Source organism: Oryctolagus cuniculus, chromosome 5 (genome assembly GCF_051225735.1).
Source record: "Oryctolagus cuniculus isolate XC-2025 breed Fujian yellow rabbit chromosome 5, ASM5122573v1, whole genome shotgun sequence".
Taxonomy (NCBI): Eukaryota; Metazoa; Chordata; class Mammalia; order Lagomorpha; family Leporidae; genus Oryctolagus; species Oryctolagus cuniculus.
The window spans coordinates 157,153,739-157,168,211 of NC_142871.1; the positions used below are offsets into that span (position 1 = coordinate 157,153,739).

General features: G+C 41.2%; 1 protein-coding gene across 2 annotated transcripts in view; it reads left to right on the top strand.

Annotated features, from left to right (window-relative positions):
• RANBP9 (RAN binding protein 9) overlaps positions 1 to 14,473 on the top strand; it is a 94,442-nt gene that overhangs the window by 42,432 nt on the left and 37,537 nt on the right. For both annotated transcript variants that reach the window (XM_051855085.3, XM_089334437.1), the window contains exons 3-4: positions 9,627 to 9,679; positions 11,142 to 11,309. In XM_051855085.3, coding sequence (XP_051711045.3) covers positions 9,627 to 9,679; positions 11,142 to 11,309 — 221 coding nt within the window. The remainder of the gene's footprint in view (positions 1 to 9,626; positions 9,680 to 11,141; positions 11,310 to 14,473) is intronic.

Here is a 14,473-nt window from a genome sequence, read left to right on the forward strand (position 1 = left end):
GGAGCTGGGCCAATCTGAAGCCAGGAGCCAGGAGTTTTTTTCTAGGCCTTCATCTGGGTGCAGGGGCCTAAGCACGTGAGCCATCTTCTACAGCTTTCCCAGGCTATTAGCAGAGAGCTGGAGCGAAAGTGGAGCAGCTGGGACTCACACCGACACCCTTATGGTGCCATGTGGTAGCTTTACCTGCTACACCGCAGTGCCGGCCCCTATATCTCTTATAATGTAGGTTTGCTAACAGTTCTCCAAGGTTTTGTTTATTTGGGAATCTGTTGATTTCTTCTTCCCTCCCTTTTGAAGTATAGATTTCTTGGATATACAGTTCTTGGTTTATAGTGTGTGTCTTCCAGCCCTTAGGATGGCTGCCAAGCTTTCATAGTTTCCAGTGACAAGTGTACTATGGATTCTGTTGGGTTAAAATAGCAGTTAAGTTTTTGAGACAATAGTGACAGTGCTTTGTGGAGTTTTGATGTGGGGTGAGATGTAATGATATTTGCAAGAAATGGGTGAGGTGATAATTAGATTTTTTAAAAGGTGTGTCTTGGGTTTCCAGTATGCACTAAAAAACTAATTTCACAAAAAATGTGATATATTAAACTGAATTTTTAAATTTATAAGATAGTCCTTAATACAATACCAGAGAAGTATAGTTAAAAAAAAAAAAAAAAAACAACTAGGCTGGTGCCGCAGCACACTTGACTAATCCTTCTCCTGCGGCACTGGCACCCCAGGTTGTAGTCCCGTTTGGGGCGCCGCATTCTGTCCCAGTTGCTCCTCTTCCAGTCCAGCTCTCTGGTGTGCCCCGGGAGGGCAGTAGAGGATGGCCCAAGTGCTTGGGCCCTGTACCCGCATGGGAGACCAGGAGGAAGCCCCTGGCTCTTGGCTTCGGATCGGTGCAGCGCGCTGGCCACAATGCTCCAGCCACAATGCTCCAGCCGTAGCGGCCACTTGGGGGGTGAACCAATGGAAAAAGGAAGACCTTTCTCTCTCTCTCTCTCTCTCTCACTGTCTAACTCTGCCTGTCCAAAAAAAAAAAAAAAAAAAAAAAAAAAACACACACACACACAAAACAAACAAAAACTAGTAGTAGTGGGGGTGGTTATAAAGCAAAAATAAAAATGAAAAGATAAGAACAGATAAGATATATAGGAAGATAGTTAAACCCATAGTTCTTTCAGCTTTATAATGTTAGGCACTAATATTACTTACCTAATAATGCTAATGCATATGTAACTTGAGATAATCTATTGACTTGAAAAATTTTGTGACCATTGCCATTTCTTCTTCATCATCATCATTTATTTTGGAAATCAGAGTTAAAGACAAGGAGAAACAGAGATCTTCCATCTTGTGGTTCACTCCTCGAATGGCTGCAATGGCCAGCGCTTGCCCCACAGAAACCAGGAGCCAGGAGCTTCATCCAGGTCTCCCAAACACTTGGGTCATCTTCTGCTGCTTTCCCAGGCCACTAGCAGAGGGCTGGATTGGAAGTATAGCAATCAGGACACGAACCAGCACCCATATAGGATGCCGGCAGCCTGTGCCACAACACAGGCCCCGTTGCCATTTCTGAGCATGTAGTATCACAGTAATTCATTTTTCTTTGTTCACCTTTTGTCTCTCCTTCATTGCTCTGTTTGAGCTTGTTTTTATATTTCACTTGGCACTTCACACACATTTACCAGCTAGTCAGTTCCATGTGTCATGAGCCACACCCATCCACATCTGATGTTAGACTTCCTCCATCACACTGCGAGAACCCTTACAACACCACCCTCTAGGTTAACCCCAGGTCTTTTTCAAGGTCAAGTGCTGCATTTGTTTTGGCATTTATGTGTTCCTTAATGATTTAACATGAGTAAAACTGTTGCTGTTTTTGTTGGGTTCTTGTCTTTTATGTGTTACTGATAGGTTTTGCACACTGCTCCTAACCCCATTTTCTCCATAAGCCCCTGGGCTTTGATTGTATGATTCTTGTGTAGCATAGTGACTTTTTCAGAAATCCCTCTGTCACTGTGTAGTTGTACTATCACTGTTTTATTCCATCTCTCCCCATCTGGGGAGTGAACCAGTGCATGGAAGACCTCTCTCCTGCTTCTCCTCTCTCTCTTTTAAGTAAATAAAATAAATCTTTAAAAAAAAAAAAAAAAGAAAAGAAAATGTTACAGAGAGAGGTAGGGACAGAGAGAGAGGTCTTCCATCTGCTGGTTCACTCCTCAGATGGCCCCAATGGCCAGAGCTTCGCCAATCCGAAGCCAGGAGCTTCTTCCAAGTCTCCCATGTGGGTGCAGGGGCCCAAGGACTTGGGTCATCTTCTACTGCTTTCCCAGGCCATAACAGAGAGCTGATTGAAAGATGAGCAGCTGGGACTTGAACCGGCGCCCATATAGGATGCTGGCGCTTCAGGCCAGGCCGTTAACCTGCTGTGCCACAGCGCCAGTCCCATGTACAAATCTTAAGTGCACTCTGATCAGACTTTTCAGTTGCATATACCTTTGACATGTGGAACACTAACCATCTCCCTCAGAAATATTCCTTTGTGTTCTTTTGCGATCAAGTTCTGTTGCCAGCCCTTTCAGAATCAAACACTGTTAGGACTTTTGGTTTCTACCATAGATTATTTACCTGTTGCGGAACTTCATACAGAAGGAATCATGTGGCATAAATGTTACTGTAAAGCTGTCTTGAGTCAACATACTGTTTTTGAGATTGATCAGGGCCGTGTACTGATATGGCAGTAAAGCCATTTTCCGTTCTGTTGCCACCTAGAATATTCATCATCTCTGTGTCTGCTTGTTGATGGACACCTCAGCTACTTGAAGATTTTTTTGCTATTGTTAAGCTGCTTTGAACATGTTTGTACAGTTCTCTTGATAGACATGTCTTGGTTTCTCCTCAGTTGGGTCATAGGGTTGATACAATTCAGTCTTATGAGAAACTGCCAGCTTTTGTTTCAAAGAGGTTGTACCTTTTGAATTTCCACTCACAATGTAATAGATATCCTGTTGGGCCCTGTCCTTGACAACATGGCGGTGTTGGTCTTTGGGTTTATGGAGATATCTGAGTGGAGTTTTAATTTGTATTTTCCTGATGGCTAACAATGTGGAACACTTTCTACATGCTTCTTAGTTATTTGCAGTGTCTCAGTTTGTCAGTTTTTGTAAATTGTATTGTCATGCCTTTTGTTGAGCAGAAATTTTGTTGAGAAGAAATTTAAAGTTTGATGAAGTCTAGTTTGAGTTTATTATTTTGTGGTTCTTTCTATGTCTTAATAAATCTTTGCTTAATCTTTAAGTCATGATATTCTTACATTTTGCTTTACAAGTTTTATCATTAAAAACATTTTATATGTTTCTTTTATTTATTTTCATCTACTTGAAAAGGAGAGAGAAGAGACATGCTGGAAGAGAGGGAGAAGGAGAGATTTTGATCTTGATCTTCCATCCATTTTTTCACTTTACAAATGCCTGCAACAGCCACGGCTGGCCCAGGCTGAAGCTAGCAGCCTACCCGGCCTGGGTCTCTCCCATGGTGGCAGGCCCCAAGTGCTTCAGACTGCCTGGTCTCTCCCATGGTGGCAGGCCCCAAGTGCTTCGGTCTCCGCCTGGTCTCTTCCCATGGTGGCAGGCCCCAGGTGCTTCAGACAGTTATCTGCTGTCTCTCTGGATGTGCGTTAGCAGGAAGCATGATCAGAAGTAGAGCTAGCACAAACCAAGCACTCTGGTGTGGGGGGTGGGTGTCTCATGTGGTGTCATAACTGCTGAGCCACGTGTTTGCCCCAACTTTGGTTTTTTTGAGCTTACTTTGAATATTTTAGATCCTTTTAAGTTTCCATATACACTGTAGAATCATTGTCAGTTAAAAAAATGCTTAGTGTGGTTATGATTTGGATTACGTTGATCTAAGATCAGTTTATCGAGAACTCTTGCCTTAATAATAAGACTTCTATTCTGTGTACTTGGTATATCTTGCTGTCTGTTTCTACCTTCTCTAAGTCCTCTCAGAGATGATTGGAAATTTTCAGTAGAAAGGTCTGCCTATCTTTTGTTCAATTCTTAAATGTCCTTTGTTGTTTTTTTTTTTGGGGGGGGGGGTGCAATTGTAGATGGAATTTTTTAAAACTATTTTTCTAGTATTTGCTGCTAGTATCTACAAATACAGTGAATTTTTGTGTATTTGCCTTATACTCTCAGCCTTATTAAAATCACTTATTCTGCTGATTGTTTTATAGATTCCTTAGGATTTTCTTTATAAGCAGTCATGTCATCTGCAAATAGAACCAATGTTATTGGTTCTGTTTAAATCTTTGTCGCCTTATTGAAAGGGCTGTGATTTGTATTCAGTGTTAAATGGAAGTGTTGAGCACTGGCATTCTTGCCTAGTTCTTGGTCTTTGGGAGATAGGGTTCAGTATTTCACTATTATGTGTGCCAGAGTTTTTGTAGATTGAGGGTGAGATTCCCTTGTTTTCCTGGTTTGCTAAGTATATTTACTGTGAATGGGTATTAAATTTAGTTAGTTTTTTATCCTGAAACTGTTCAAATGATACAGATTTTTTCCTAGTATGGTAAAATACTTTGGTTGGTTTTCAGTGTTAAACCAACCTTGCGTTCTTGGGTTAAACAATACTTGATAATGATGTATTATTTTGATGTGTGTGTTCAAATTCTCTTGTAAGCTTATTCACTTTCAAACTATATTTCTTTGCAAGTTTCTGGAGATTATTCTAGAGATTTTAGTAAACGTCCCGATTTTCATAGTCCATCAAGAATTAATTGTGTGCCATTTCACCTAGATTGTGACAGTGTGGCACTTTGACGTTTGTGCCTGCCTCCTGTCCTGTTTGTTTGTACTTGTCATATCATCTGCATTACATCTGCATGATGTAGATTGATACCTGTTACCACTTTGATTTAAAGGGTCACATGTGTTTTCAGCAGATAAGAGCATTTCTCTTGATACAGGTCTGTTGGCAACACATTGTATTCCTTTCATCTGAAAATGTTTTCTTGTCACTTTCATTCCTAAAGCACATTTTCCTGCAACACTGTATTTTGTGTTGGCAGACTTTTGTGGGTTTTTTTTGTTTGTTTGTTGTTGTTTTTTTAAATTTATTTGACAGTGAGAGACAGAGACAAAGGTCTTCCTTCTGTTGGTTCACTCTCCAGATGGCCGCCACGGCCGGCGCTACACTGATCCGAAGCCAGGAGCCAAGTGCCTCTTCCTGGTGTCCTGTGCGGGTGCAGGGGCCCAAACACTTGGGCCATAGCAGAGAGCTGGACTGGAAGAGGAGCAACCGGGACTAGAACCTGGCACCCATTTGGGATGCCAGCACTGCGGGCGGAGGATTAACCAAGTGAGCCACAGCGCCGGACCCTGTTTGTTGTTTTTAAGATTTATTTATTTGTTTGAGAGGCAGAGTTAGAAACAGAGAGAAGGGTGTTCCGTCCACTTGTTCACTCCTTAAATGGTCGCAAAGGCCGGAGCTGGGCCAGTAGAAGCCAGGAGCTTCTTCGGGTTCTCCCACGTGAGTGGCATTGGATAGGAGTCCAAGTACTTGGACCATCTTCCACTGCTTTCCCAGGACATAAGCAGAGAGCTGGATTGGAAGTGGGGCAGCTGGGACGAACCTGCGTCCATATGGGATTCCGGCACTGCAGGTGGAGGCTTAACGTGGTATGCCACAGTGCCGAGTGCTGGCCCCAGGCCTTTGCTGTTTAGCCTTTCAGTGCTTGGACTTTTGTCTTCTGGCCCTCAGACGTGATGAGAAGTTAGTAGTAGCCCAGTGCATCTGTGAAAATAATGAAAATACTTCATGCAGTTTATCAAAAACAGTAATTAAAATACATTTATTTTGGTGCAGAAATTTTGAAATCTATGCACTATATTTTGTAATACATATTTTCCATGAACTTTTTGAAGACTCCTCATATGAATGGATTTCAAAATTTTCTGTCCCAAAGTAAACTTAAGTTTTAAAAATTCCATTATTCTATGACCTTTTGAATTACCCTTGTATGTAACGTTTCTCTGGCTGCTTTTAGTGTTTTCTTTGTGAGTTTCTGGCAGTTTGATTGTGATTTGTGCCTAGGCTGAGGTTTTCTTTTCTTAAATTTTCATGGCCAGCATTGCAGGTTAGATTCCCAGCTGCTCCACTTCCAGTGTAGCTCTCTGCTGATGTGCCTGGGATGACAGCAGAGGATGACCCAAGTGCTTGGGCCCCTACTGCCTATATAGGATACCTGGATGCGGTCCAGGCTCCTGGCTTCAGTCTGGCCCTGCCTTGTCCATTGTAGCCATTTGGAGGGAGAACCAACAGATGGAAAATCTCTCTCTGTAACCCTGCCTTTCAAACAAATAGATCTTTTTTTTTTTTTTTTTAGAATCAGGTACTCCTTTGTGGGACAGAGGTGTTTAAACCACTAGACTAAAGGCTCATCCTGAGGTTTTCTTTGTATTTAACTTGTATGAAATTTGCTAACCTACTTAAATCTATAAATTTGTCTCTTTTACCAAATTTGGGAAGTTGTCAATTAATTTTTCTGGTCCATCTTTTTCTCCTTGGCTCTCTGATTACATGGATGTTAGGCCTTTGGTACTGCTCTGGGACTCTCATTCCCTCCCCCTCTTTTTCTCTCTGTTACTCATATCCGATCTGTTTTCATGCTTACTTACTCATTTTGTAACTCCAGTCTGCCATTAACTACATCAGTGTACTTATTTCAGATATCTCTCCGTTCTGGAATTTCCATGTGGTTCTTACTTTGTATAGAGCACTGTACCAGAATGCTTCAACTGGGTAGTTTATAGAATACATGACTGTACAGGGCTGGCATTGGATTGGCACAGCACGTTAGGCTGCTGCTCATGACACCAAGTGCAGGTTTGAGTCCTGGTTGCTCTGCTTCCTACCCAGCCCCCTGCTGGTGCTCCTGGAGAGGCAGAGCATGACCTGAGTGGTGGGGCTGCTGCCTTCCATCCATGGCAGAGACCAGGGTGGAGTTCCAGCCCCTGGGCTTCAGCCTGCTCCAGCCCTGCTGTTTGCGTTCCCAAAAGCACATTTTCCCTTACATCTTAGACATCGTAACAATAGTGACTGCTTAGGGCTGGTGTTGTGGCACAGCAGTTGGGTCGCTGCTTGCAGCGCCAGCATCCCATGTCAGAGCAGCAGTTCAAGTCCTGGCTCCTCTGTTTCTCATCCAGCTCCCTGCTGATGTGCCTAGGAGAGCAGTGGAGGATGACTCGAATGCTTGTACCCCAGCCACCCACGTGGGACACGTGAATGGCCTTCTGGGGTCCTGGCTTCACCCTGGACCAGCTCTGGCTTTTATTTGTATTAAAATATCTTACTTTCCCCTCACACTTGTTGCTTTGCCTGGGAATTAAGTTATAGGTGGACAGTACTGTGCTTTCAGCACTTGGAACATGGTGCTCGGCGTATTTTGTCATCCGTTGTTGCTGGAGAGAAGTCTGCTGTGCTGGTGTCATTCCTTAGTACAGGCTTTTTTGCTCTGAAAGTTTTTTGTTTTTTTAAACTTATTTATTTCAGCGTAAGGGGGAGAGAAATCTTCCATCCACTTGTTTACTCCTTAAAAATCTGCTGCAGCTGAGACTGGAGCAGGCTGAAGCCAGGGACTGGGAATCCAGTCTGGGTTCACTTTGTGGATGGCAGGGAGCCAGCTGCCTGGGCCATCACCTGTTGGCCTCCCAGGGTGTGCAGGAAGCAGAGACAGTGTAACAAGTGTTGCACCAGAAGCCTGCCTGGAAGCTTTTCAGATTAAGATTCTATCAGTATTTGATAGTTTCAGTGTGCCCTGAGTAAGACTTGATTTTTATCCTAAGTATGCAGTATACATTTTCAGTTCAAGAACATAGTTTTCCATCTTAGAAATACTGGCACTCTTCTGTCCTCATTTTTGGTAATTGTAATTCCTCCTTTTTTATGTGTCTAACATATATATATATATATGTGTTCCACCTGCTGAGTGATGCCACCTAGGATGAATTTACGTTGCAGTTGTTTGTTTATCGTGTGGAATTTTGTCTTTGCAGCCTCCTTTTGATTGGGAAATTTGACATTTTCCCTTTAATTTATGCATCTTTTTCTGTGCTTATTTTCTTTTTCCTGTGGTTTGTACTTGCTGTTTAACTGCTTGTCTCCCAATCCAAAACCGACGTGAGGTAGTTTCCGAGGGACCTCGGGGGGCTGGGGCTGTGCTGCTGACCCGGTCCGTCACTGCGCCCAGCAGCAGGCTCTCTCCTCTCTTTCCCATTAAGGAGGTCACAGTGTCCAGTAAGCAGTGGTCCAGGCAGGAGGTGGGGTCAGCATTTCTTTGGCTTCTTTTAGAAGTCTGTTCCAGCCCTGGGCATCAATGGTAAGCAAGACTCATGCTCCTCTTGGGGGTCACATTTGGTCAGAGAAGGGGGGCTCGCAGCCAGTAGTGAGTGTCACGGACCCAGGTCCCTGGCTGTGACCCACTCACAGCTTTGGATTTCATGCCATGCGCCTGCCTTGTTGTGCCTTTTTTTTTTTTTTTTTTTTTTTGGTGGGGGGGTTGGTAATAGTTAACCTTTGCTGGTGTATTTGTAGCAAGGGAGCTGAATCAAGATAAAACTTGGATCCTTCTGAAGTAGACATCTAAATGGTGGTTCTTAGTGTTTGGTTACTCTTGCCTCATTCAGCGTGTGCTCCTGTTAGTGATACTGATCTTGCAGATTTAGTTAACTTTGAGTCTTAAGATCTAACAGAGAAAACCCAACCCTTTTATTGTTCTTTTTAAAAATTTTGTCTTTCCTTGGTTAGAATTCTGTATTCTATAATATCTTCCTTGCTAAATTGGATTTAGAAAAAAGTATGTCATAATTAAGTGATTTCCTTTTATTCATATTTTACTTGAGTTTTTATTAGGAAGGATGTCTGAACTTTATCAGATGCCCTTTTAAATCTTAATATAAGGTCAGTTTAACTTTTAACAAACTGAATTCAGTTTGTTCTTAAGCTTTTGCATCGTACTTAAAAAACTCTTTCTGCTTTAGCCTTTTTTGAACTATCTTTATCAGCTAATACTAACATTTTATTTGCTTTTGAAAATTGCATGCTTTAATTGCCTTTCTTCATGAATTTCTTCTGTGGAGATAATTTTTTGTAGTTTCATAGATTGATAATTAAGATTGTGGTTAGATAGATTTTGTCAATTTGTCTAATTTAGAAAACCATATATAGATACCTTAAAATACACATTTTTTCCAGATGTGAATCCATATCCGTTTTATGTGTGTGTGGTCTAGAAACACAATTTTTTCTTATTTTTCATTCACAAGTTCCTGTATATGTTTTGTTTTTGAGAACTTTTAGTCCTATAATAAATTGGAGAGATTTTTATGGATGTTAGCTGAGGACATAGTCATTTCTAGTACTTTTTGAGTATAATTATGAATGACTACTGTATGAACTTACTGTGTATTTGGGTTTTATTGATGCCTAATATTGCCCTTTGCTGCTATGTAATTCGTTGTGATAACATATTTACCCTAACAGCTTCAACTTGGGCTTGGTTCTGATAATTTAAAAGGATTTTAAAATTTATACATATCTGACTATAATAACCTTCTTTCTTTTGTTTCCAACAGCTATATGGGAATTGGTCTTTCTGCCCAAGGTGTGAACATGAATAGACTACCAGGTACACATGTAATTGAATATAGGATTATAGGACAGTCTTATAGCTGGCTTATTTTTATTAAAATTTTCAAGCAATAGGTTGAAATAAGGATACTGATTTTTCATCATCTGTGAGTTCTAAGAAGTTGATAATTCGCATTTCATGATATTTTGCAAAACTTACATAGCATATATATTCCATGCTTTTAAAATCTTTTTTTTTTTTCTGTATTTCTGTATGTAGTCAATATGTAGCTGGTTCTGGTTGCTGTTCATCACATTCCTGGCTTCTAACTCATCCACAGCTGTTAATGTTTAGAATATGGGCTAATACTAAAAGTGAACTAAGGAATGTATGAATTTAGATGGCACAGCTGTTTTGCAACACTACCATAAGGAGGGGATTCTTAATTATATTTTTATATTCTGTTTTCTGGTGTTAAAAATTAATTTGGGGAGACCTTTTTTTAAAAAATAGGAAGCAGAATGACCAACACAAATCTGTGTGAAGTGTCTTTAAACAAAGACATACACCAAACCAGACCAAACCAATGTGGTTGTTACCTAATTGTATCAAATTGATATACTTTGAGCGTACCTTTTTACTTAAAATTATACTTGAAAGGGAGTTCAAATGAGATTTTTTTTTTTTAAAGTTTATTTATTTATTTGAAAGTTAGAGTTACACAAAGAGAGGAGAGGCAGAGAGAGAGGGAGGGGGGGAGGGGTCGGTCGTCGGTCTTCCATCCGCTGGTTCACTCCACAATTGACTGCAGTAGGCAGAGCTGGGCCAATCTGAAGCCAGGAGCCAGGACCCTCCTCCGGGTCTCCTACATGGGTGTAGGGGCCCAAGCACCTGAGCCCTCTTCTGCTTTCCCAGGCCATAGCAGAGAGCTGGATCAAAAGAGTAGTAGCCGGGACTCAAACTGGTGCCCATATGGGATGCTGGCGTTGCAGGCCGGGGCTTTAACCCACTGTGCCACATGCCAGCCCTTTGATAAATCTTGACAGTGATACAGATGTGGCTCTAGTTTTGTGTTGTGGGAAGACTACAAATTAATCTGACTAGGATTTGGATCACAACCTTAAAGTTTATGGTGACTGAGTAAGATGTAATCTTCTAGTTTACATTAAACTATTTGTGTGTGTGTGTGTTTTTTTAAATAAAAACAAAATTCTTTTGTCATTAGCAAAAGAAACATGTATGGAAAGTGTGTTCTCTGTAGGTGTTGCATTTATGTTTTGTTTTTGACTGGTAGAATTTCTCTCCATTTAATGCTTGCGTTAGTGTGTTTTGTGCCAAATTTATTTTCCTTCAGGTTGTAAATAGCATTTTGATAATAGAATAAATTATATGTAGTACAGTTGTGAATTTAAATATGCATTATCTGCTGTATGCTCTTTTGGTTTATAATCTAGTGAATCAGTCTAGTACAGAGGAACATTACCTTTTCATTGTAAATGTACCGGAACTTTCTCTTTAGGTTGGGATAAACATTCATATGGTTACCATGGGGATGATGGACATTCATTTTGTTCTTCTGGAACCGGACAACCTTATGGACCAACTTTTACAACTGGTGATGTCATTGGCTGTTGCGTTAACCTTATCAACAATACCTGCTTTTACACCAAGAATGGACATAGTTTAGGTACTGACATGCATGTTGCATGCAACATAACCCCAATACGGTGATTGTTGTGCTCCCAGCGTGACAGTTGTATTTATGACGCAGTTCTCTTCTAGACTGATGCTTCTGAAAAGCGTTTCTTTTTTCCAGGGGGAAGTTGAGGAAGTGACAAAAATGTGTGCTCTGGGAAAGCCATTTTGTATCATGTGTGCAGGCATAACTGTAGAACATATCCCCTGTTGAGACGTCTGTGATAGTAGTCAGAATGCCAGGAGGTTTCTGCTTTGCCCTGAATAAAACCCTTCATCGTATGAGCTGGTTTTCTAGGAACAGGTGTTACTATAGAAGAGCTGTCAGTTCTTGGAATAGATCAGGGAGCAGTAGCAACGGGGAGGCAAGCTTTGTGCTACCAGTAAATAAAGGACATTGATGTACCCAAAGGTCAGATATTCCAATAAAGATTGCCAAAGGGTGATGACTACAAGTAAGTTTTGCAGGACAGAGCACAAACAAGCAGATAGCAACACTTATTAATGTAAAAGTTAGGTGGCTAATGAGAACTAAACGAGATAATGAAAACTTAAACCCATACATTGTGAAACTAAAAAAATTGAGACTTTCAAAGCTATATATCCATGTGTGCATATCATTTGAAATTTAAAATTGTACATGTGGTTGTTAGAGTCCCTTAGAAACTAAAAAAATTGAGACTTTCAAAGCTATATATCCATGTGTGCATATCATTTGAAATTTAAAATTGTACATGTGGTTGTTAGAGTCCCTTAGAAACTAAAAAAATTGAGACTTTCAAAGCTATATATCCATGTGTGCATATCATTTGAAATTTAAAATTGTACATGTGGTTGTTAGAGTCCCTTAGAAATTTTTAGAAAGTATAGAGGATAGACTGATGCTTTTTTTGTTTTTAAGGTTTCATATTTCTTTTACTGTTGGAAAAATCCTTGATTCATAGTAAATTATTTCCACCGGGGTAAAGCAAAAGAAAATAAACACCAAGTTACCCCGGCAGGCAGAATCTCTGCTTTGCTTATAAATAGTGATTATATAGCATGTAATTATAATCATATATTATGTATAGTAAACAATTACTATGCTGACACACATAGCAAGCATCGTTCTTTCTGTCATTTTGTAGTCAAAAATTTTAAATTTCTAGCTGCATTAGGAATCTTGTTTAGTGTCTATTGCATATTTTTCATATATTGGGTGTAATTTTACTTTTGAATATTTTAATTCTGAAGTCCTATGTTATCTGACTCAAAGTTTGTCTCAAGTCCACAGAAGATACAGATTCATAGATTCTCATCAGTACATTTATGTTAAGGACCCCATGCAGACTATATGTGTATTTGTGATTTTGTTGTCGTGGCAAACTGCTTTCCAGAACAGCACAGCTCCTTTAGTTTATTTGTGGTTATGAGTCCAGCATTTCCTACCTGGTATCCTTGGGAACCAGGTTTTTTTGATTTTGGAATATTTATACATACACAATGAGTTATCTTGGACATGGGACCCAAGCGTCAACGTGAAATTTTTTTTTTTATTTGACAGGTAGAGTTATAGACAGTGAGAGAGACAGAGAGAAAGGTCTTCCTTCTGTTGGTTCACCGCCCAAATGGCTGCTACGGCCGGCACTGTGCCTATCCGAAGCCAGGAACCAGGTGCTTCTCCTGGTCTCCCATGCGGGTGCAGGGCCCAAGCACTTGGGCCATCCTCCACTGCACTCCCGGGCCACAGCAGAGAGCTGGACTGGAAGAGGGGCAACCGGGACTAGAACCCGGCGCTGGCGCTGCAGGCGGAGGATTAACCAAGTGAATTATTTTATAAACATCTTGTACACAGAGCCTAGAAGTTAATGTTTTACAGATTTTTAATGTACCTGTGTTTGGGCTGTGAGCTGTCACATGAGGTCAGTTGTGGCATTTTGCGCTTGTGGTGCCATGTCAGTGCTCACAGTCTCAGATTTTGGGTTATTTTGGATTCGGGATGCTCAATCTGAAGTATTCTGACTCCGGCTCGTAAAGGGTTCGAGTGATACAGTCTTAGTTGGTTTGGCTGCTTAATGTGTTTAAGATCTTACACAAATGGCCGGCACCGCGGCTCACTAGGCTAATCCTCTGCCTGCGGCGCCGGCACCCCGGGTTCTAGTCCCAGTTGGGTCGCCGGATTCTGTCCCAGTTGCTCCTCTTCCAGTTCAGCTCTCTGCTGTGGCCTGGGAGTGCAGTGGAGGATGGCCCAGGTCCTTGGGCCCTGCACCCCATGGGAGACCAGGAGAAGCACCTGGCTCCTGGCTGCGCCAGCCATAGCGACCACTTGGGAGGTGAACCAACAGAAAAAGGAAGACCTTTCTCTCTGTCTCTCTCTCTCGCACTAACTTTGCCTGTCAAAAAAATAAATAAATAAAAAAAGAAAGATCTTACACAAAACTAAGAGAAAAGAAATGCAAGAGAAAACATTTTTAAAGAAACTACAATTAGTCTTTTTAACACTAACTTTCCAGAGAAAAAATATTCTATTTTAGTAGACAGGAAGATCACAAGTGGTATGATTTAATTTTCTTCCTATTAGATTTTCACAAATATTTAAACTGAATTTTTCTCTTCACTGGGAAGGCTGTTTTAAAATGTAAAAAAAAAGGGGGGGGAGGGGTATCTAATGATGATATTTACATTTTAATTGTAATTAAATTTGGAATATTTGGTGTTACTCAGTTTTAAGTTGTTTTAACACTTACTAAGCAGAGACAGCATGAAATGTGGCTGATAAGGATAGTCAGGCTTGCCTGAGTCTGGTCCCTGCCAAGTGACTTTCGGCAGGTCACTTAATGTTTCTGTGCCCTCTCTGTTTGTAAGAGAGGATCACTGAAATGATGTGGCAGAGCTCTAGGTCGTCGCGTGGCGCTTAGTGAATACTCACTGAGGGTTCTTCAGTGTCGCTGTTGCCAGGCTCAGGGCTGGGGTGCTCTGGTTAAACCCGGTGAGCAGAAATCATGCCCCTGAATAGGGGCTGTAGGTACGGCCACACCTGCCTACTGCCTGTTTTTAACTAAAACCTCATTGGAGCACAGCCAGCCTTGTTCATTTATGTGTGGTCTGGGGCTGCTTTCCTGAAACAGTGGCTGAGTTGAGTAATTGTGACCAAGACCCCGTGGACAGGAAAGAGTT